This window comes from Doryrhamphus excisus, chromosome 1, assembly GCF_030265055.1.
Source record: "Doryrhamphus excisus isolate RoL2022-K1 chromosome 1, RoL_Dexc_1.0, whole genome shotgun sequence".
Classification (NCBI taxonomy): Eukaryota; Metazoa; Chordata; class Actinopteri; order Syngnathiformes; family Syngnathidae; genus Doryrhamphus; species Doryrhamphus excisus.
The window spans coordinates 18752429-18775863 of NC_080466.1; the positions used below are offsets into that span (position 1 = coordinate 18752429).

At 43.1% G+C, this 23435-nt stretch overlaps 2 protein-coding genes across 19 annotated transcripts in view; both read right to left on the minus strand.

The window, feature by feature from the left end:
- The window catches only part of sh3gl2a (SH3 domain containing GRB2 like 2a, endophilin A1), a 31991-nt gene extending 29170 nt beyond the window's left edge, over positions 1 to 2821 (minus strand). For 4 of the 6 annotated variants that reach the window (XM_058066987.1, XM_058066979.1, XM_058066969.1 and 1 more), the window contains exon 1: positions 2562 to 2738. In XM_058066987.1, the coding sequence (XP_057922970.1) occupies positions 2562 to 2606 (45 nt within the window). In that variant the 5' untranslated portion in view covers positions 2607 to 2738. The other 2 variants (XR_009129029.1, XR_009129028.1) reach the window with 2 other exon arrangements.
- cntln (centlein, centrosomal protein) overlaps positions 2816 to 23435 on the minus strand; it is a 377543-nt gene continuing 356923 nt past the window's right edge. For 6 of the 13 annotated variants that reach the window (XM_058066919.1, XM_058066901.1, XM_058066911.1 and 3 more), the window contains one exon: positions 6450 to 10704. In XM_058066919.1, the coding sequence (XP_057922902.1) occupies positions 10588 to 10704 (117 nt within the window). In that variant the 3' untranslated portion in view covers positions 6450 to 10587. Of the gene's footprint in view, positions 2908 to 5210; positions 5667 to 5749; positions 5871 to 6449; positions 10705 to 23435 lie in introns of those variants that run through there. The other 7 variants (XR_009129018.1, XR_009129017.1, XR_009129019.1 and 4 more) reach the window with 7 other exon arrangements.

Consider the following 23435-nt stretch of genomic DNA (forward strand, 5'->3'; position numbering starts at 1 on the left):
GAGTACAAGACATAAATAACAGAATGACAACAAAATAGCAAAGTTGTTCAGTGACACTTCAGTTATTACGTACCCTGAATGTGATATCTACTTGTGGCTTTGCCGTGGGACAAAATTGAGCTCCAAACTAACTGCATTGCTGGTTTGTTTTAAAAACAAAATGTCACCGTGAACGGTGGCCTATCAATCAGAGCATTCATTTATGATGGCACCATTGCATAGTCCGAATACTTTTGATCCTCACCAAGAAAGCACACAACTTAAGCAAACTGAGGTTAATTTAAGGCACTTATTTAAGCGCCTACAGCAATCTCAGCAACATTTGTGGGCGTCGCTATGAAAAGCTTCTAAGTTTATAGACGTTGAAGCGACAGCAAATTAGCTCGCCGTAACAGTCCACACGCAGCATACTCGAAACCGAAACCACTAATGTAGAGGGGGGTAGCAGGACAACAATGTACAAAATAAAACGGAAATAGCAACACGGGAGAGTCCTCTGCCAAAAATGCAATGCTAATAGAGAGATGACCTGAGAGTACAATGACCTGGGATGAATGACAAATATTCACAGGTACAATAAATAGATATATACTTTATAACAATAGCACTAATAATGGCAGTAGTGATCAAGATCCCGCTGTAAATGACCATGATGATGGATGGGTTTGCTTGAGAGATGAGAATAAATAAGGATAATGAAGGGTTAAATGTAGGACCGGAGGAAGGGCAAAGTACTTGTTGTCAAAGACAGATATTGATGATGACATCACCTCCACTACAAGGATATTCCCTCACAAATACTTTTTAAAAACAATCCTTATATGAGCCATGCAAACATATATCTTCCTGTGTGTTCTAGATATATACAAATAGCTAAAAAGATGCACGTAATAAGTGAATAATTTAATTTTCACCACTTGGGAAACCCCTGTGCCAACAACGGCCTATTTCCATATATAAACTGATGTGCATATGACCCAAAGTACAGTAACATTGTTATGATTATTAACATTGCTACGGCGATAAAAACTACTGTTACTGGCGTATTGACACCTAGCCAGACCACATACCGGCTAGCGACTAGCTTGACCACAATCTGGCCCACAGCACGTCCCAATGCCTCCAGCCACTACCGAAGGGATTTTAGAGTTAATGTTAATGCTTAGTGTAGGTCTTTATGTTGCTATGTGAAATCAATGATGTACCAAAATATGGCATAATATTATAAGTATTACATGTTAGCATGAATGTACCTGTTACGACATGGTTACAGAATGTATGCTATGTTATAGTATTTATTATCACCAACAAAGTTATTGCTGAGGGCTGCACTTTGGACGAGTGGTAAGCGCGCATGGCCACACAGCTAGGAGACCCGAGTTCGATTCCACCGTCGGCCATCTCTGCGAGGAGTTTGCATGTTCTCCTCGTGCATGCGTTTCCAAAAACATGCTAGGTTAATTGTTGATTCCAAATTGTCCATAGGTATGAATGTGAGTGTGAATGGTTGTTTGTCTATATGTGCCCTGTGATTGGCTGGCCACCAGTCCAGGGTGTACCCCGCCTCTCGCCGGAAGACAACTGGGATAGGCTCCAGTATCCTCCTGACCTTCGTGAGGCTAAGCGTTAGAAAATGAATGAATGAATGAATGTTATTGTTGAATTTATATACGGACATTACTTATAAATTGTGTGATTCAGTTCAAAATATTTTCCAGTTTTTGAGTTACATGTAAAAACATAAAAGGCAATCACATACTGATTATTTTATTTGACGATGTTGTATTGAAGCAGAAATGTTACTATAACCTGGGTGCTGCTTCATGTGTCCAGATACTTTTGAGCATGTAGCATAGGGAATCAATTGTATGAGCAAGGTAGCCATTGGGGGTGTAGTGGTTCACGTCGCGCTGCAGAATACCACAACTTCATCATAGAGCTGCAGTTACATTGTTCTATAGCGACATGACAAGGACAAAACATTAGGAACACTCTCTATCTCACTGTGGTTGTATTTTTTGGCATGTGCCGCACTTTGGACACCGTTGCATGACAATGTATGGAAAGGTTCTAATGAAGTGTTGTGTGTGTGTGTGTGTGCTGTGTGCTGTGTGTGTACGATAAATGCTCTTAGAGGGCGCTAAGGTCATGGCGTGCCGCAGATGAGAGAAGCGGATTTCCGCCCAGGCAGTCAGGCAGGGAGACAACTTAACGATTGCATAACATCCATCCATCCACTCTTATGTGTGAGCACTGGCTGCTGGGGGGGGGGGTGTTAAATAAATATTTGAAAAAAAGGGGGTTGTTTCGGCTGCTATGTCACGTGATGCTGGGATGCAGAATGTCATCTGAAGGGTAGGATGGATGGATGGATGCATTGACACTTCCATGCTAATACTTATTACTACAACTAGTAATGACAATAAAAATGCATTTTGGTGCAGTGGCGCAGACATGAAGAAAATGACCAATCATCAATGCCTCCACAATCACACACAAAAAATAAAAAACAAAAAATAAATAATAAAACCGCAGCATCACATTCCGCAGGACGTCCTTACCTGAGTGGCTTTGTGGAACTGCTTCTTGAGGCCCGCTACAGACATGATGGTACCGTGCTGCTTCCGACCCAACGACAAAGATGGACGCTGACAAAACAAAACGCGCTAATGTGACTAAAAAAATGACAACTAGTGCGTAGTTGAACGTGTGGTCCTGATGGAAGAAAAGCGGCAGACGCTAACCTTGCTTCGTCTTCACTTCAGGGATCTCCTCCTGCGCCAAGGGAAGCTTCCAGACGGGTGATTGGACGGTCGGGAAACACGTGACTCTCACAGCGTGACGTCAGAAGAAGCTCCAGTTCAAGGTCCGCCCCCCCGTCCTCTTCTCCGATGTACTGGGCTTGTCCTGCAGGGTGGAAATGTCTCATTTAAAAGCATTAGGATGGCTGACGTGTCGTGTTGCATTTTAAGAAAACCTAAAGCTAAATTGAAAGCGAATAACCCAATTTAAATGCAATGTCATTAGATAATGTTGATGTCACGGTAGTAATGAACACCTCTACTGTTAGCCTTAATCCCAGATTAAATGATATTATAACACATGCTACCGTTACAGTAGAAAAAAGGGAATATGATGCCTCAAGCTTGGCACACATTGTACTGTACTGTATTGTATGTGTATATTTACAGCACCATGGACAGCGAACAGCACAGCCCCAACTCAAAACCATATAATATAATCACATTAAGCACTAAAACATTTGTATTGATTAACAACAATATAAAATTACAAGAATATTAGAGCCACTCTGAGAAAAATAAATAACCTCAGTTAAAGTCAGAAATGTAGGAGAATAAGGTGATATCTACTTTGCCGTAGGACAAAATTGAGCTCCAAACTAACCGCATTGCTGGTTTGTTTTAAAAGCAAAATGTCACCGTGATCAGTGGCCTGTCAATCAGAGCATTCCTAATGAACTTATGACGGCACCATTGCAGTGCCAAATGCTTTTGATGACCTGAGAGTACAATGACCTGGATGAATGACAAATATTCACAGGTATAATAAATAGATAGATACTTTACAACAATATATAACAATAGCACTAATAATGACAGTCGTGATCAAGATCCCGCTGTAAATGACCATGATAATGGATGGGTTTGCTTGAGAGATGAGGAAGAGTATCATAAGTGTGATACTAAAACTCCTAGCGCCTAAAGGGTTAAATGTAGGACCAGAGGAAGGCGTCAAAGACAAATATTGACGATGACATCACCTCCACTACAAGGATATTCACTCACAAAGACTCAGTTAAAGTCAGAAATGTAGGAGAATAAAGTCAGAACAATTTTACTGGCATTGCCTCAGACAGTGATGTGACCTTTGGCCTTGGGCCTGTGGAAGTGGCTTGACATAATCTGTCACATTATTAATAAAAAAAAATTCCCGAAGCAAAAGGAAAGTTTCCCTTCTGAAGTTAGTTACCTTCTCGTAAATTTACAGCGTTCTTGTAATATTATGCGTTTTTTTTATTGTAAATTTGCAACTTTATTGTCATTCATGTGCGTCATTATTATAGCACCTCTGAATCATTTAAATAATGATTATCACAAGAATATGCAAGCAAAGAAAATAAATATAAATGTAAAAAAACAATAACACCAGTGTGAATAAGCACATAAAATAAATGGAAGCAATAATTAAAAATGTCAAATACTAAAAAAAAAAAATACAAGTAAAAAATATGCATATATTGTGGAAAATTCCCGTGATGGTACTTTGCAGTGGAGCACAAAAGCATCACACTGATTCCGTGTGGCAACATTGTTGGTTTCTTTTTTTATGACCAAAGGTAGCAACATTTGCAATGCAACTACCGCCATCCTGTGGAAGAGTCGTGAATGTGCAACCAGCAGGAAACTACAATGGGATATTGTTGTATGACTATATGACTATTCCTAAAGGGCTATAAGGGGGTGGGGGGGGGGGGGGGCTCCCCTCACTTGGGATTTAACGTGTTCCCTCAAAATACGGCTAAATACACTACAGAGAAATACATTCATATATAATTCAAACAAGCGGTTGAGTCCACAATGCAACTCGAACATTTGCTGCCATCTGGTGGCGAACAAAGATATAACACACTGATCACTGCACTGCAAAAAATAAGTACATACATTGACAATCGTAATTAATGTAATTCGTTATTAGAGCTCAATACAGCCATTAAAAACACCATACCACATACTGTGAGTGAAAACGCTACTTTTACATTATTGTGTAGGAAAGAAGTCAGTGTTTTAGATTATAAAAGTATTATAAACAGCACAAAATAATTCTAAAGGAGACAAGGAGAGAGGCAGATTGTTATGGATATGATGATGGATCAATTACATGCCACAAACTAAAAATGTAATCCATCCCTCGCTTGGTAGGATTTGGTAAAATTTTAAACATAGAAAAGCGCCCCCCCCCCCCCAAAAAAAAACAATAAAATAAAAAAACATGTTGTAGTTAAATTAGTTATTATTAGTTATATATAAAAAAACATAATAATGGAAAAGTATATTTAAGTTATAATAAATAATAAAAAATAGAGATTATTCAAAATATTAAAAAAGTATTATAATATGATATGATAATCTTGAATAAAAATTATTAATACAATTATTTAAGCGAATGCTTAAAGGTGATAAACAGATAACGAAGTTGACATTTGCCTCGTTTAATGTCGCCCCCTGGTGGAGAAAAGGTTGCACTGGTATGTGCTGAACAGGTTGAACGTCATGAGTTCAGTCCTCGTAGACAAAAGTATAGACTTTCCTAATGAAGTTTAAAGCAATAAACCAGTTGAAAATAACTTTTAGAATGTTGAAACCACTCTGAAGCACAAAGAAGTAAGAAGGTCTGTCACTTTGGTTCATCACACTGCATGTTGCAGTCACTTTTGGCCATTTATTTAAAAAAAAAAACCCTGCCAATCCCTTTATGATCGCATCTCTCCATTCAAACATGCTAATGTACCTGCACTCTGCTGTAATTGGTCCCAGTGATGCTGCCCCGCTCCACCTGTGTTCACAGGGGGGCCCTCCAGTCAGTAGCCCACCAGCATGCGGTGCTCATATTATGCATACAAACAACTTCTTTGTTGTCGGGCACTTCTTGCAGTGGCACACAGACACACAGAAAGGAAGAATAATCATAACAAAAATGCTGTGTTGCTTCACTTCATTAGTGGGATTACCTGAGGAGTGCTACTTTACGCGGCGGCCCGCTTCATACCCTTCAAACTTCAGCCAGTCTGCTAATGAGCGCTTGGAGAAGATCATGGAGGTGGAGGTGATGTTTGGAGGAGCAACACCCCGCTAGGCACAGAGCAGGAGAACACAAGATGGTCACCAAATACGGCAGTCTGTGCTTACACTGCCAAGGTATTGTTTTCAGTAGCACAGTTATGCATAAATTACACAACGCATATATATGATGAAGATTGATAAAGGCCGCAAGATGGTCACATGTCACAAGTGTGTGCGTTGTACACCCTGGACTGGTGGCCAGCCAATCACAGGGCACATATAGACAAACAACCATTCCCACTCACATTCATACCTATGGACAATTTGGAGTCACCAATTAACCTAGCATGTTTTTGGAATGTGGAAGGAAACAGGATACCCGGAGAAAACCCACACAGACATGCCGGAAGGTAGAATCGAACTCGGGTCTCCTAGCTGTGAGACCTGCACGCAAACCACTCGTCCAGGACAGCTACCATTCATTCATTCATTCATTTTCTACCGCTTTTCCTCACGAGGGTCGCGGGGGGTGCTGGAGCCTATCCCAGCTGTCTTTGGGCGAGAGGCAGGGTATACCCTGGACTGGTGGCCAGCCAATCACAGGGCACATATAGACAAACAACCATTCACACTCACATTCATACCAATGGACAATTTGGAGTCGCCAATTAACCTAGCATGTTTTTGGAATGTGGGAGGAAACCGGATACCCGGAGAAAACCGACACAGACATGCCGGAAGGTAGAATCGAACTCGGGTCTCCTAGCTGTGAGACCCGCACGCTAACCACTCGTCCAAAAAACCAATAGAGCCTAATTGTATCCAAGAGGAGACTGAGGGCATCAAGAGAACAACAAAGCAGCCAAATGGAGACTGTGGAGTATAATAGTGCAGCATTCAGGGATAGCTAATTCTCAGTCTGGTGTGTGTGTGTGTGTGTAAGCGCCAGGTGGGAAGGGTCGGGGTAAAGCCCGTAGTACGCCTCCAAAAACAATAATTTCTGCGTATTTAACCTCTCTGGTGGTTTGTCTTTACTTTCCTGACACACTTTTCTTACGCCGCCACTTGGCACACTTCGAAATAACATGACGTGCACCCAAATATGCTTTTGCCACATATATAATAACCTCCATGTTTGATCCACTGGATGGAGGGAAGGTCCCTAATTATAGTCTTTATCTTTATCTGAAATACCTCAAAAGGTATAGAGGTTGTGTACATAACCCTACTGATCATGACGACTGCATGAGCCTCCTCTCTGCTTAAGGCAGGAATCAAACAGAAAAGCCAAGGGGGACTAAAAAGCACCAACTGGTATGTACACTATACTGACAAAAACATTGGGACAGCTATAAGATGGCAGAAAATGGCAGCAGAGGTCAGTCATTTTGGACCAAAATGTCCTCGAAGGGTTTCGTACACGCCAAAGTTATCAAAGCATGCAACAAAAAATTGCCTTCCCAAAACTAACAGAGTATAGAATCATCCAATAAGGGTCTCGTTATTCATTAATTGAGTGATGAACAGCTATTTCTGTATTTCTATCAGGTGCTGGCTTGGTCCATACAATCCTTTAATTCGTGTTCTGACACTCTATGTCCCTGTGGACGTTCCCCGTGGCGGCGGCCTCTCTAAAGCCTTGGGAGGGAAAAGGGAAAAAGAAAAAGGAATAAAGGACTGGTTGACCTCGGGTCGCTAATCCACCTCTTCTTACAGTAAAGTAAGGCAGATGGTGTCCTCAACATCACCTTAAAGACAAGAAGCTCCTCTTTTGATGACCACGGCCCTCTGGGAATGGCGGAAGGAATGGAGGAATAGTGTCGGAAATGTGGCGCTGCAGTCCTATATGAAGTTGCTGAATGTGTTGTTTTTGTCTTGCTGCTTTTCCATGGCACAGACTAGTTTCAGTTTGGGATAGTAACGTCAAGAATGTATTGGTCCAAATGAGACATGAGAGGGATCACATTGTTAGCTATGGCGAGAAGACATTTTGTCCAAATGGAGACTGAGGGCAGCCATAATTTGGAACCCTGCAGCAAAGTGGAGATTGTGGACTAAACCAGTACTGGGCACAGCGACAAGGGAAGGTGAGGTAATCCGTCATGAGAAATGCCAACAATAACTGAGACAAATTTGGTTCAAGAGGAAAAACAGCATTGCAGCTAAGTAGAGACTATGGAGTGTCCCGGCCACTGTAGCCAAATGGAGCATCCATAGCTAATGTTAGCATGTGCGTTAACTACTGTCATTTCCCGCTCTCTAATGTGACAAGTGATGTATCTTCTCAGTCAGCCTGTGTTGACAATGGGAAATGCACCAACAGCGAGTCGCGTGGAGGTGAAGTGGGAAAAAGGCGCCATACATGAGCTTGACCTTGGCAGGAAAAGAGAGACGTTGTTAAGTGTGGCCAAAGTGAAGGCAGAGGCGGAGAAATGACAGAGTCGGAATGAATAAACAGGGAAGAGAAGTTTGCATTTGGAAGAAGTGATCAAAGTTGCTCCCAAAGGAGGCCTCCCTCTTAATGAGAGCAGTACAAGGGAAGACGAGCGGAAGACAAGGAGGACGGCGAAGAAAGGGAAAGGAACGGCATGCCATTCCGACACAGGGAGAAAAAAAAAACATGTCTGGAGCGGGACATTTGTGCATTTTAACGTCTTCACCAAGGGAGCGTCAGAGGCAAGGCCAGGTTAATTAAACCCGAGAGGGCCCGCATTTGAATATGTCACAGGAATAGCACGGCGCAAAAACATGTTGACTACGCAAAAGGAAGCTGAGTCTGCTCATTTGCATGGTGCTTTCACTGCTCTGAGTTATTATTAATGTTTGTCATTAGCGACGCTGTATAGGACAGCGACAAAAAGACGAGGGGAAAAAAAAAACAGGCAAGGAATTTATATGGGACAAATATTGACAATAGCTGGCTCGTGGGTATTGGAGCAGAGGAGATGCAAACTATGTTAATGAATGGTAATTAACCACCAGGGCTCGTCTCTCCTGGATCTCTGCTAAATTGGTCCCCGAGATGCAGTCGGAGACAGTCCTCGGCCTAATCCTTTATTATAAAAAGATAAAGGAAAACGACATCATTAGCATATACTTGAGAAGGGAGGGAGGGAAGGAGTGATTAAAAAGTGGAATTATTTCTTCTTTTAAATTCTTTAACGGAGAGATTCTTTGGCGCTGTTAATTATGCATAACGTAAAGAAAAGCAAAAAGAAAAAACAAGCACTCAGATGGAGGTGAGGGGAGGGAGAAGAAAGATGGTGGTGGTCTCCTGTGTAGGAGGCCAGCTCAAGGACAGAGGAGACCTTCCTATCCGGAGTGAATAATAATAAGAGCGGCGGGAAGAAGGTGTCAAGGATGGAACCTGTGTTCTCTGTGCGCTTGTTAATGATGAACAGCAGGGGTTAACACCCTCCCACTTCCCGGTCAGCTGTCAATCATCATATCTGCGCCGGATCCTCCCTGTCGTCAGCCACCTTCACAGATGACCTTTGAACTGAAGGAGAAAAATACAGAACGAGATGACAAATATGGCTTTATTATTCAAATGATGGAAGCATAATGTTATACAATTTCCTTCAAAGATCGAAGACCCTTTCTTAGGGAAAGAGGCTTCTGATCCCCAATATATTTAAAGTGGTAAAGTGACGCAATTATGCATGCTTTACAATAAAAAAATCTCTATAATCGTACAATTTGGTGCAAATTTCTGGGTGTTTTTTTATTCAGCAATTTACATGATTTAGGATGTCCCCGAAAAGGACATGCAGTTAGGAGACCCGAGTTCAATTCCATCCTCGGCCATCTTTATGTGGAGTTTGCATGCGTGGCTTTTCTCCGGGTACTCCGGTTTCCTCCCACATTCCAAAAACATGCTAGGTTAATTCCGACTCCAAATTGTCCATAGGTATGAATTTGAGTGTGAATGGTTGTTTGTCTATATGAGCCCTGTGATTGGCTGGCCACCAGTCCAGGGTGTACTCCGCCTCTCGTCCGGAGACAGCTGGGATAGCCTCCAGCACCCCCGCGATCCTTGTGAGGATAAGATGTAGAAAATGAATGACTGAATGAAATTACCACACAAGCTAGGAGACACGGGTTCGATTCCCTGCTCGGCCATCTCTGTATGGCGTTTGCATGTTCTCCCCGTACATGCGTGGGTTTTCTCCGGGTACTCCGGTTTCCTCCCACATTCCAAAAACATGCTAGGTTAATTCCGACTCCAAATTGTCCATAGGTATGAATGTGAGTGTGAATGGTTGTTTGTCTATATGAGCCCTGTGATTGGCTGGCCACCAGTCCAGGGTGTACTCCGCCTCTCGTCCGGAGACAGCTGGGATAGGCTCCAGCATCCCCCGCAACCCTCGTGAGGATAAGCGGTAGAAAATGAATGAATGAAAAAATCCCATAAAAGAGTAAAAACCTCAAGACTGTCAAAGTGTTGTTAGGTCGAGTCCCCGTACCTCAAAGTATTTGATATCCCAAATGAGGGAAAGGGAAATAAAAGTGTAGGCTTAGTGTAAGCATCACCCCAGGTCTTGGCTGAGAGTAGAGGCGCTACAAAGACCTTTTCTCTGACAGACAGTGGGCGCTAACACAGATGTCCAGGGCTCATTACAAAAACTCGGCCCGCTGTGGGTTCGAAGCACTTCCCTTTCGCAAATACAGAGCTCGGTTCGAGTTCCCACCGAGTCGGAGCGGGGTAAAAGGGTGGTGGGGGGGGGGGGGGGATGGTAGAGGAAAAAGAAGAGGATGACAGTTTTCCCAGCCTCAGCCCGGGGAGTCAGGCTTTTTCGCTGACTGCTGCGGCTCCTGCCAGCGTGGCCAGCTCTTCTGTCAGCACTTTCCTCTCCTTCATCTTCACGCACAAAGCCTCCATTAGCTGGCCAGCAGAGGGGATCTGCAGAGAGGGGGTGATGGTGAGAGCACGGGTGTCAGGGTGACGGTAGAAAAAGGGGTGAGTGGGAAAACAGGGAAACAAGGTTAGCATGTACACGTCTTTGCTGCACTCCTGGATTGGAAACAAATATGTATATTTCAAACATGTATGAGGTCAAAAGTCAATGATGAAAAGGCTTGTAAAAAGCCGTAAAATATAGACAGGAAGTACAGGAAATACAGTGGTGTTGCGGTACTTTTGTAAGCATATGCTCCATTAAGTGTCTTATTGTTGATTTTTAATGCTAGTAAGATAATTAATGTTAAAATACTTTTGTTACTTTTGCATTACTGTTTTATTGTTTTGCAGCGGTTAGCTTCTTTTTACATCTATATCAGGGGTCTCAAACACGCGGACACTAGTTTGAGGCCCCCGCCTTGATATGAAAGTTTAATGTTAGTGCGGCCCGCGCAAGTCTGATATGGATGCTGTATGGTATCATGTACCCAGAAAAAATTATTACGTTTGATTAATGTTCATGTTAAAGGTTAAATAACTGTTAATAGTTATCCTCCCTATCCGTGTGGAAGTGGTAAGTTTTTGGCTATTTAAGTTTAAAGGAAATAACTTGAAGGCTACCGTTTAGGTCGCTAGCTCTCTAGTTTGCGAGTTAGCATGTGTCTCAAGACCCTGCAGTTGCGCAATATGTTGTAAACAAAAAAAGTATAAATGTGACTATAGTCGTGTTTTGTCATGTCTACAGGGCTCTAATAATGCTTTGTTAATTTTAATCTGAAAAAAATAATTTGTCTACCCACCAACTATATGTGGTTTCTTAAGATTTTATTATTTGCCGTTTTATTATTTTTATTATATTTATTTATTACTGATTGATTGATTTTCTTTATTCTTGATTTGTTTATTTATTTTTCATCTTATTTTGTGCAGAAAAATAAAAATTAAGATATTTGAGAACAGTGGAATGTTTTATCAGAGCTTTTCTTCTTGAAAATCGGAACCAAAGCACTGAAAAAGTTTGTATATTTTTCTGTTTTTAATAAATCAAATAAAGTTTGAGACCCCTGATCTATATAGTTCATGTTCTAAAATGTTTCTTAAATCATTGTCTATAAAGTTATTTTTGATAGTGACAGTTTGACCATGAGATTGAACCTTATAACAAATGTTGTAATAAGGTTACCAACACAAGTGTGATGATAACCATAGAACGAAATGTGTCCCTTAATGAAATAACCAACCAATGCAATAACCAACTCTAGCACTAATAAAATACAATAAAACACACGGTACAGTAATTAAAACAAAATGAAACCTAACATAATTAAAACAACTTTCCGATCGATCACAAATAAAGTATGTCTGCAAACAGCACATCAACCCCCCCCCCGTGAAAAGGTGTCCATAGAAGGACAGTCTCGCTGCCTCCTCCTCCTTCATTAAAGGTAACAGGCACAACACAACTCAAGGCCGACTGGTATGTGCCTGCGTGTGATACATCAAACACAGTGCTGGGTCCTTGGAGAACCCGTAGCCCCGAAGTAGGCTACTGCTGAGACATGGCCTCTCTGTAGCCCCCCCCCCCCCCCCTCGGGAGGTGTTGGCCCTTGAGGTCCCACAACGACACACCCACGTAAGGGTGCGCTGTTTCCTCATCAGCTAATTGCACACGGAAACACTAACAAGGCACAAATAAGAGAGGCAGCCATGACACATGAAGAAACTGCAGAGCAAGATGATCAAGGGTGTCTAAACAGTGGCAAGGGGACTATTTATGTGCGGCGGCTATTTTTTAACCGGTCCTCCGTACATTCTAAAAATCCAATTAAACTATAAAACTGAAAGAAAAACACCAAAAAATTCAACAGAGAGGAGTAATTTTACAAGAATAATGACACAATTTTAGAAAAATAAAGTCATAGTATAAAATGGGTTGCGGGGTGTGTGCTGGAGCCTATCCCAGTTGACTATGGGCAAGAGGCAGGGTACACTCCCGGACTGGTCGCATTCATACCTATGGACAATTTAGAGTCTCTACTTAACCTAACAATGCATGTTGTGGCATAACTGTGTTAGTATGGAAATAACTACAGAGTCAACAGCTGATGACATCATTGACGGGTGATGGCACTGACTTCTGGTTCCTGTTTCCATGCATTAGCAAGCTGCTGACAATGACCTTCTGTGATAAAAATAACCATATTGTATGCTAACTGGAAAATGTTCATGTTAACCACAAAACTGGGGCACATGCTAACCAAGGCTAACTTAGGTCCTAAAATTTACAGTAGATATATAGTACCTGGAATAAATATAAAGTATTGCATTGCTTTTGTTGCTCCCTGGACGTGGTGCAACTCACTGTCCAACATGGGACAAGCAGGACTTTTTTCCAGACTTTGATACCCTGCAGGCTGGTTGGAGGTGAGCAGTGATGCAGCTGCTCTCCTGGAATCCCCTGGGCTGCTTAAGGCAAAGGTCTTAGGAGTCGGCGCTAATGTTATGCTACAGTTGATTTAGCCAGCCCCCCACCCTTGTCCCCTTTGGCGAGTGCGAGCGGGCACGGGCAAAGCGTGCTCAAGCAAGCCCAACAAGCTCTGTTTTTGCAAGAAGGTCCTGTCCCCTTTGGCAAGAACGGAATTGCTACAGCAGCATTAAGCCATGCTAACTCAGAGCCATTACTATTCAACAGGCCCCGCAGAGCAGACCTTTTTGTCTGGCTGTGATTTCATGAACATGTTTTAGAAGTGAACTGACATGTAAAGCCACTGACACTGACAAGCAGGCGTGTGTGTGTGTGTGTGTGTGTGTGTGAGAGAGAGAGGACAAGGACAGCGGCTGCAAGCAAAAGGTGTTTTCATGAGCCAATTAAATGACATTGCTATTCCGTAGCCCCGGGCACACCTCAGGGCGAGGAGCAGCTCAAAGTTACAGCACTCCAGTGGCCATTGTCTGCTAGTGGCGCTACACACTTTTTTTTAAATTTTATCTCCCCCCCCCTCACCCGACCACCAAACAGATCGATCACTTGGGCTCTTTTGTCTTCTCCCTCAGAACAGGTTAGCACGATTATTTTCAAGGGCTCAATCTGTGAGAAGCAGCAGAGACAGGGTACTGAATAGCTAAAAAGCTAGCATTGGGGAATGGAAAAACAGTAAATAAAGATTCCAGCTACATGATGTGTACTGATTATTTACTTTCAAAGCATCAGTAGCAATGAGAAGCTGACAAAATTTCAAGGGTTCGATACACAGTCGACAGAGACACACTGTGGAACACCCTCCGCACACTCGCCATTCCACTAAAGCTAATCAGACTCTTCACGATGCTGATTGACAGCAAGAGAGCTGCGTTCATGCCGAGATGGGCGTGACGGCCCGCCGACGGAAGCGTCCACATTCTCAGCTTGGTGCAGTGGCAACCCCCTCCCAAATCTCTGTGCGCTGGCGCTGGAAGAGCAGGTGCGCCGTGCCTGCGCCTGGTCTACGGAATTGTGTTTTTATTAATCACATTATGGTTTGTTGAGGATTTTGTCTGCAGAGGTTGACATCCCATTCAAAAAGTTAGCCAGGCTACATCCATTTCTGAATTACTGGCCAATGATGTAATGATTCCTGGATGTGTGTGTGGTGGTGATGTCCCTGGTGCAAGACGTCTCTGATGTAGGCCACCATTCAAGGTGTGGAGTAAAAAAACATCTTTGATCTTTGATCTACTCACTTTTGTTTGAAAATCAAATTGATCAAACTGGGGAATAATAACAACAACAACAAGATGATAAATAGATTAAAAAAGTCCAAGCACAAAGGCATCCGAGTAGAAAAATCTTGCATTTGATTATCTCCCATAATTTATATGTCACATTTGCAAAGTGGGGCTCAGGTAAGAAAAAGCAGCAGAGCACACAGGAGCCTATTCTCTCCTTCATAATTACCTACCCCTGCAGTGGAGCCGATCCCTCTTTTCTCCCCTTTAGGCCACAGGAGACTGATATGAAAGGGAATTGGACACTTGGGGCCACACATACTGTAATTAAAAACCTCTCCTTTGCTTGATACGTTGTTTGGAAACATCATTTGGGTGTGCATCGTGCATTTGTTAGGAATGTGACCTAAATACACCCTAGATTAAACACAGGGAAGCACCGGGTCTTTGTTTCAGGTTGCTACTCATTAGGTGCGGAAAGGAGGTGATTCAGGCACCGCTGGGGCTTAAATATAGAAAGGTGATATCCATACAAAGGAGATGCAAACTCTCAGGTGGAATTTTAGCACTCGAAGGCGGCGGCGGCGGCGGCGGCGGGTGACTGAAGTGCAGCTCATTGGCTGAGTTAATGTGCCAGGAAGTATTGAGGGTGGAATCAACCCAAATTGACGGGGCCATACAATATGACACAATACAGGCTGTACAAATTTTTGCTCAATGCGGAAAATATGCCTTAAAAGTCACACAAAAAAGTGTTATTATGCAAGGTTTCAGCATATCTCCCAAAACTTCAGGTCAGTGAGCATCTAAGCTTTGTGTGTTGATCATAGACTCTTAATTAAAACGTTTGACATTATAGCGGCCATGTGGCAACACAAGTGGCACTCTGTCCTGGTTGCTCAGTACAATACATTGTCGCTGAAGCGGCAAGTTGACAGCACAAAATTGTGCACTGCAAATTCAGCTGTTTCTAAAGCCCCATGAAAATACTGTCATTTTTCTGCCACATTTTATTTTATTTAGCTTCTTTTTACACTTTTACAGTTAAGACGAAAGAAAGCCACCCTCCAGGAAGTCACTTCAGTCTTTTCGGCATAATTCATGTATCATTCATAAGGCGAAATGATACACAAGGTCTACGAGAATAAGAGATTTTAACATTATTTTTAAGAAAAGTACAATGAAAAGTCTAAAAAAAACAATGATAATATATTGCAATCTACTACGATAATTTATTGGACTACTTTACACTCTTCTGCACCATGTGTTTATGCTCAACTTAATTGTGACTAATGAATATTATACTCCTCTGACAATGCCTCATCCTGGCACCATTCTGCTGTAGCGTTTTTGTATCCTTATTAAAATGGTTAATGGCACCCACAAGCTGGTTAACTACTTCTTCTACTATTGTTTATCCGCGGTTAGCAAGCAGTTCACATCTATGGCTCACAGGGTTAGCTAATTTACTAGCAACCATTAACCATAACAGAAAACGGCATGAAGAAGATTGACAATGGTCTACAGCTAATCAGGTAATCAGGATGCCAACCACAATGGGCGGGTTCTCCCTTTGCCAATCAGGACTGTCGTGGCTTGTACAGGCACACGTTTTCAACTTTAACAGTTGAAGTATACAAGACCCTCTAATGGCAGCAGTAGTAAATACAACATACACACATACAACATAGCACCGATATATCACTCTAATACACCACAAGGACACAGAACACAGTGCATGCTCAAACCCCCTGCAAAATTTGAATTAAAAAAAATTCACAACAGCGAGTCTGCAAAAAGTGAACCACACTGTAGCGAAAGAACACTGGAGTGGTTGACAGTTTGACTCCGGAACAGACCAATGTCCTCAAAAAATGTGTACTATGCTGCATGGCAACTAGTTTAATGGTACTTAAAACACACAAAGAAACACTGCCTCTGAAGATTCTATTTAAATCAAATGCCATTTTAACAAGCTAAATAACTCCGCCTGGGGTTGAAAAAACAAAAAACACTCCTAACGTCCTCCTCTTGGGAGTCTCCTCCTTATCCCTGCCACCGCTGCTGTGACATATTTACAGTACAAAGCCATGGAGTCCCCTCCGCATGCACACAAACACTTAGCCAAAAAAAAAAAAAAAAGAGAGAAGGGGCTGATTTAATTAGTTCAATAATTAAATGAAGCTTAATTAGAGTCACTTTCATTGGGAGAGAAGTGGGGATGCTGTTCCTTGTCATTACAGCGCTATAATGAGCCACAGAACACAACACACTGTATATCGCTGCCAGCATCAACGGTAATAACAATAATAATGAAAGTTTCTTTCTATTGTGCGAGGCGCAGAATTCTTTGAAAAATGACGCCACAATGTCAAGACACCCTGACAAAAAACAAAACAAAAAAAAAACCACACACAAACACAGAAATTAAGTGTATTATTTAGCAGCAATGAGCCACCCTCCCCCTTAACTTCAATAGGCTTTTAAAGTGAAAGGAGTTATGTCCGCCCTGTAGCCAATCCATAAAGGCCTTTGACGTTTTATGGCGAGGCCGTTCCAGATTGGTCCGGCTTGTCTCTACACCGCTGGTCTAATGTTCACCTGCTTGTTATGGTTGCGAGGCTGATAAGAAGTGATGCTTGGACGTTTCCCCAGGGTGTGATTGTGGGCTAAATATTAGCAGGCCCTCGGCGTCGCCCCGCGCCAGTAAACCACTGTTCTATCGTAAAGAAATCAACACACCCAATGACTTTTTAAATGTTAATATACTGTCATGAGGCTGTGTGTGTGTGTTTGCATGAAATGAGTCTGAAAAATGATCTGGAGGGATTGTGTGTGTGTGTTTGAGCACACCGTCCGTTTCATTATTGGCCAGCAGCAGAAGCCAGTCATTTCCCTGTCTTCATAAAGACTTGGCCCATTAAATTCTACCTCTATTCAATAATTAGGACTCCACAAATAAACCAAAGGCAATTAAATCAATGCTTCCCTGGGCTGGTGCCTGGACCCCGTTGGCCCACATGGACACTCCATCTTCACCACTGGCATTATTCATGGTGGGCTGCGCCGGAACCGTACACTGCACCCTCTGGCCTGATCATGATTATTAGATAGCGGCGTCCCTCGATCCTGGCCGTAGAGCGCCGCTCGTGGTGGCTCTCCACTGACGGGCGGAGGGTTTTATTTCATTAACTCGCTGGCGGAGGTAAACAACAACAAGGAAATTAGGGATGGGCGTGACGATTTATCAACTGTTGATCATTAAAAGTCGTGTTGGCTACGTCAGATTTAATTAGCGTCTATGATATTTGGCAGCCGTGTCCCCACCCCCCTTTTACTGACTTTAAAATATTTCCTCATTTTGTACAAAGGAATCAAATCAAATCAAATCAACTTTATTTGTATAGCACTTTTCCTGCAAAGACATGCAACACAAAGTGCTTTACAGAATGACAACAATTACCACAATTAAAAGGAAAAAACAAAGAAACAAAAGAAAGCCCCTCCTTCCCACCCTCCATACTAGACCCACACACACACACACACAATCACACACAGTAGGGAGACATGGCATTGCACTGAGGGACAAGGAAACGCCACCTTCGGGGCCGTCCACACTGGGAGGAGCTGCAGGCCGTGCCATCGGGGGACCAGCACCCGGGCCCCCCCGACTCCGACAGACGAGCGGACCCCCACATTAAAGGGAGGAACCCCCAGCCGGCTGGGTCGAAGGGACCCAAGGATGGCACCTCCTCAGCAGACCTGACACAGCCCCCAGTGTGGAGGACCCCCCTGAGGAAACACTAGGGTTAAAAGCTGAAGACTAAGAGCAAAAAATAGGACTAAAAAGATGAAAACATAACACTGGAGTTAAAAGCTGAAGACTAAGAGCATAAAATAGGACTAAAAAGATAAAAACATAAGAAAAGTTTAAAAATATTTGTTAAAAGCCTGATTAAAAAGGTGTGTCTTTAATCTTTTTAAAAAAATATCAACAGTCTCCGCAGTCCTGAGGCTCTCCGGCAGGCTGTTCCACAGGTGGGGGCCATAGTGGCTAAATGCTGCCTCACCGTGGGTTTTAGTTCTGGGTTTTGGAAGGAAGGTGCCTGGACCAAGGAAGAAGTTGCAAAGGTTTTGTGCAGCTACAGGAATTTAGTTGACATGGATTTGGGGGCCAAATCACTATGGGGCCCACAAAAAAGTAATGGCCCCATCAGTCAGGTGCCCTTGGAATTGTCCTAACATTTGGCCCCTATACAGGGTACCTGGTTCCTGCGAGCACCGTGTTGGTAACCCCAGATTTGAAAGGAAAGACTACTGCAATTGCAACATCTTTCACATCAGCACAAAACCCAACTGACTATGTGGCGTACATTCTGTACTGAACAGCCAGGACAGATATACTGTATGTACTGCTAAGGCTAAATATCAATCATCTTGTTTCATTTCTATGGTTATCATTACATGGCAATCACTAGAGTGTGCCTTAAAGTAAAACTATTGATGTAAAACAGTTGAAAATTCATTTCTTTCAGGAATTAATTACTATTGATGGTTAATTTTACTCATCAATGATCAAGTCAATCCCTCTAAATGGCCATCCCTGGAGGAGATGAGTGCAATATCTAATTTTGGCTGTGATGAGAGCATCAGAAACCTATGCCTGTGCTCTTTCTTCGCCATGACGACAGCCATAACTCAACACAGTCGCGCAAGCTGCTCTTGTTATGTTGACATGTGGCAGAACATGACAGCCATGGAGAACGACGGCCTTCACGCACCCACCCACATACATACACACACACACATATGGATGCACAAGCTGAGTGACTGATGGGTAGGTTATTGACAGGGCCACTGAGATAATAAAGCACTGTCCCACTGGCAGCTCTATTAGAGGCTGACAGTGACAAGAGAAGTCTACGGGCGCACAATCGAGACATCGCACATCCTCATCTTGTGTCAGTGACAGCCCGGCCAGATACTGTAAGCGCACTCTCATCCTTCTCTTCCTTCCCTTTTTCAAGCTGAACCTATTTCTGGCCTCTTATTTTAGGAAGTGCGGCTACTGAGGGGGGATGGAGATGATATTGCTCATTAGGGTGGAGTGTTGTTAGTGTCACAGGCAGGGTGACAGTCTACTTCACAGATGTTCTGCTTGGTGGGCTTTTCATCTGAGGTGATATGAGGGTAGAAAGGGAGTGCAGAGTGGCAGCTCTCTTTACTTACTCCTTGGGTGGAACTACATTTGAAACACTTATATGCTAGGACTACGTTAAAAAGCCATAGCATTTCAGTATGTGGAATCAAACTATGGAATGGATTGAGTAAGGACCTCAAACAATGCACAACGATGAGCCAATTCAAGAAACAATACAAGCAGTTGATGTTTGCTAAATACAAGGATGAAGAGTCTTGAACCAGTCATGATGTGCTATATATATCACTATATTGACACTTACTATGGTACCCATTATGTCACTGTATGGTCACATTATGTCACCTCATACTTCGGTACGTGGCAAAAAAACAAACTTAAACTATATTAGGAAAGCAGGAAGTGAACAAATGTAACAGTTACTGATTGTAAAAGTACCAGATGGAGGGGTAGGATTTAATAAGTTTTGCTTCTTCCTACTCCTTTTGGACATGTGGAACTGTGGACTGATTATGTGATGCATTCAATTGTAATCTGATGCATGTTCAAATGAATTACCATTACCATTGGTGAATAAGCTAGCAGCGAACTGCACTAACTTTACTTACTTAACACATCGTTATCCTTGTTTTTTTTAAACTCTCAACACAGAGAAGGGGAGGGATCAGATAAGCTCAGCTTCTTCCTACTCCTTTTCGGACATAAGAAAAAAACTAGTGCAGTTTACCACCTTTACAAAAAGGTGAAAAACCATAAAGAGCGCTTAGCATGTGTTGAGATATTCCAATTCAAAACTTGGAAAGAAGTTCCAAATATAATTCCTATAGAACTTACAAGATGGGGTAAATAGGGAGGGGTATGGTTTCCATTTTATCAGACACCAGTGCCAAATCTGTACTTTTGGATAGGAAAACATACAATATATTTTTATAACAATAACAAATAATAACAAATAAAATGACAACTTCACGGCGGATGAGTGGTTTGCGAGCAGGCCACACAGCTAGAAGACCGGTGTTCTATTCCACCCTCGGCCATCTCTGTGTGGAGTTTGCATGTTCTCCCTGTGCATGCGTGGGTTTTCCAAAAACATGCTAGGTTAATTGGCAACTCCAAATTGTCCATAGGTATGAATGTGAGTGTGAATGGTTGTTTGTCTATATGTGCCCTGTGATTGGCTGGCCACCAGTCCAGGGTGTACCCCGCCTCTCGCCCGAAGACAGCTGGGATAGGCTCCAGCACCCCCGTGACCCTTGTGAGGATAAGCGGTAGAAAATGAATGAATGAAAATGATAACTAAATAATAAATTCACTAACATGAAAAAGTGTTGTTTTCCTGTTGTGTTTGTTGCACACTTGCACAATATCACTATTTAAAGCACTTGTTGCGGTGACCGAGTCTGCAATTATTTAGCACCAAAATGGGGTACCGATTTTCTAATTTTTGGATCGGTTTCTACCGTTAATGTTGGCTTAGGTGCTAATATGGCAGTGAGTTTATACAATACATGTTTTACATCCAATACAAGTTTTTCCATCATACTTGCAAAAGACCAGCTGCAATGTGTTTGTTTATGGAGATGTGTGACTATATCACCATGCAGTTACATATTCTGTGTTTTCCATTTGGGAACACGATATGCCTCTGTAATGCACTGAATGTTCCGTGGCAAAAATCCAGTATATGTACTTATACACCCATACTTGCCCAGCTTCAATGGACTGTGTGTTTTACAGGCAGGTCCTTATCCTTCTCTACTTGTACGGGGGGACAAGAGCTAGATCAGGGCTTACTAGTAGCCACTTCCCTCCATAAAAAAAGCAAGATGAGAGGCTATAGATGGAGAGGAGAGCAGGGCAACTCTCCAGATAAATAAATAAGTCAAAAAAGAGAACAAGACGGATTTGAAAGGCGATAGAAAAAGTCTGCAGGAAGGGAGGAGGGGTCGACTGCAAGGGTCCCAGTGGTCCCCGTAGGGACCCAGGGGCGAGTCTCAGGCTTGTCATACTCCACTCTTCCTGCTACCACTCCCCAAGACCTCGCCCCCCCCCCACCACCAGCGCACCCCTCCTTCCATCACCCCTGTTCTGCCCACGGAAAACGTCGATAGCAGGCTGCCGGTGCCGAGGTCTCTTGTGAACACTAGCTCATTCTCCCGGCATCGACAGGCCCGCCAAATCAATATTTAGTTCCCCACTAACAAGCTGCCTCGGGGTCTGAGCCAGAGAGAGAGAGACAGAAAGAGAGAGAGATGTGGGACAGGGCAGGATGGCAGAGATAGACAGAGAACAGGGACTGAAAGCTGTCCAGCTAGAAGGGAAAAACATGGATTCAAGTAGCGTTAGTGTGTGTGTGTGTTAGTGTGGGAGGGGGGGAGAGAGGAAGGTGGAAAGGTCAGAGGAAGATCTGGGGAACAAGAGAACAGTGCCTGGTGTGTGTCGTGGTGCGGAGGCGACGCATGAGTGCCTGCGGCAGCCTCTGACAAGAACACAGACGATGCGCTCGCTCGTTCGCATACACACACGGACGCACACACGCGCAATCACACACATATCACAGCCAGCAGACGCTGACAGAGCTCCAGTAAAGCTTTTTCCTGCTCCACGCTCGCAGATGAGTGGCCGTGCTTGTACACACTCCATCCGAGGAGTTGATTTCCTTTTGTTTTCTCGGGAAGATACAACTTTTGTCTCCCAGGCTATGTTCACAAGTACATGAGCATTTTTACATTATTGTTTATTTTATTAGTCAACAACACATTTCAACACAGTCAACAGGAGTCAAACAACAAGAGGTGGCGCTATAACCCTAAAAAGTATGGCTAACTGGTCCCCCGTCACATTCCAGCAAGTCCCAAGTCCGGCGTGTTTTATTATCACAAATGTGCCTGCTTAAATCGACGTTGACCTGCATGGTTGACCGCTTTTGTCGACATAAAATTTCAGACCCAGAGGAGTAGTTTCTATGAAAAATGGGTCAGTTTATGTGGACGTGTGTTGTAGCATTGTCAACGTCATCATTAACAAGAGCAACGTATCTATTGTCTACTGATACAGCATTAAAATGGGAGTCTGGAACCAATTAACCGCATTAAACGAGACACAACTGTATTATTATTATTATTATGTTGTTATAGCAGGCTGCACGGTAGACATGTGGTTAGCGCGCAGGCTTCACAGCTAGGAGACCCGAGTTCAATTCCACACTCCATCTCTGTGTAAATTTTGCATGTTCTCCCCGTGCATGCGTGGGTTTTCTCCGGGTACTCCGGTTTCCTCCCACATTCCAAAAACATGCTAGGTTAATTGGCGACTCCAAATTGTCCATAGATATGAATGCTAACGAGTGTGAATGGTTGTTTGTCTATATGTGCCCTATGATTGGATGGCGACCAGTCCAGGGTGTACACCGCCTCTCACCCGAAGACAGCTGGGATAGGCTCCAGCACCCCCGCGACCCCCGTGAGGATAAGTGGTAGAAAATGAATGAATGAATGAAAATAAATTATAAATTCACGAACATGAAAAGGTGTTGTTTTCCTGTTGTGTGTGTGTTCCTTTGTCGAAACCTACAAGACCGATTTTCTAATTTTTGGATCGGTTTCAACCGTTAATGTTGGCTCAGGTGCTAATATGGCAGTGAGTTTATACAATACATGTTTTACATCCAATATAGGTTTTTCCATCATACTTGCAAAAGACCAGCTGCAATGTGTTTGCCCAAAGACAGCTGGGATAGGCTCCAGCACCCCCATGACCCTTGTGAGGATAAGCGGTAGAAAATGAATGAATGAATGTTATTATTGTCTGTGATTGGCTGGCAAACAGTCCGGGGTGTACCCCGCCTCTCGCCCCTGGGATAGGCTCCAGC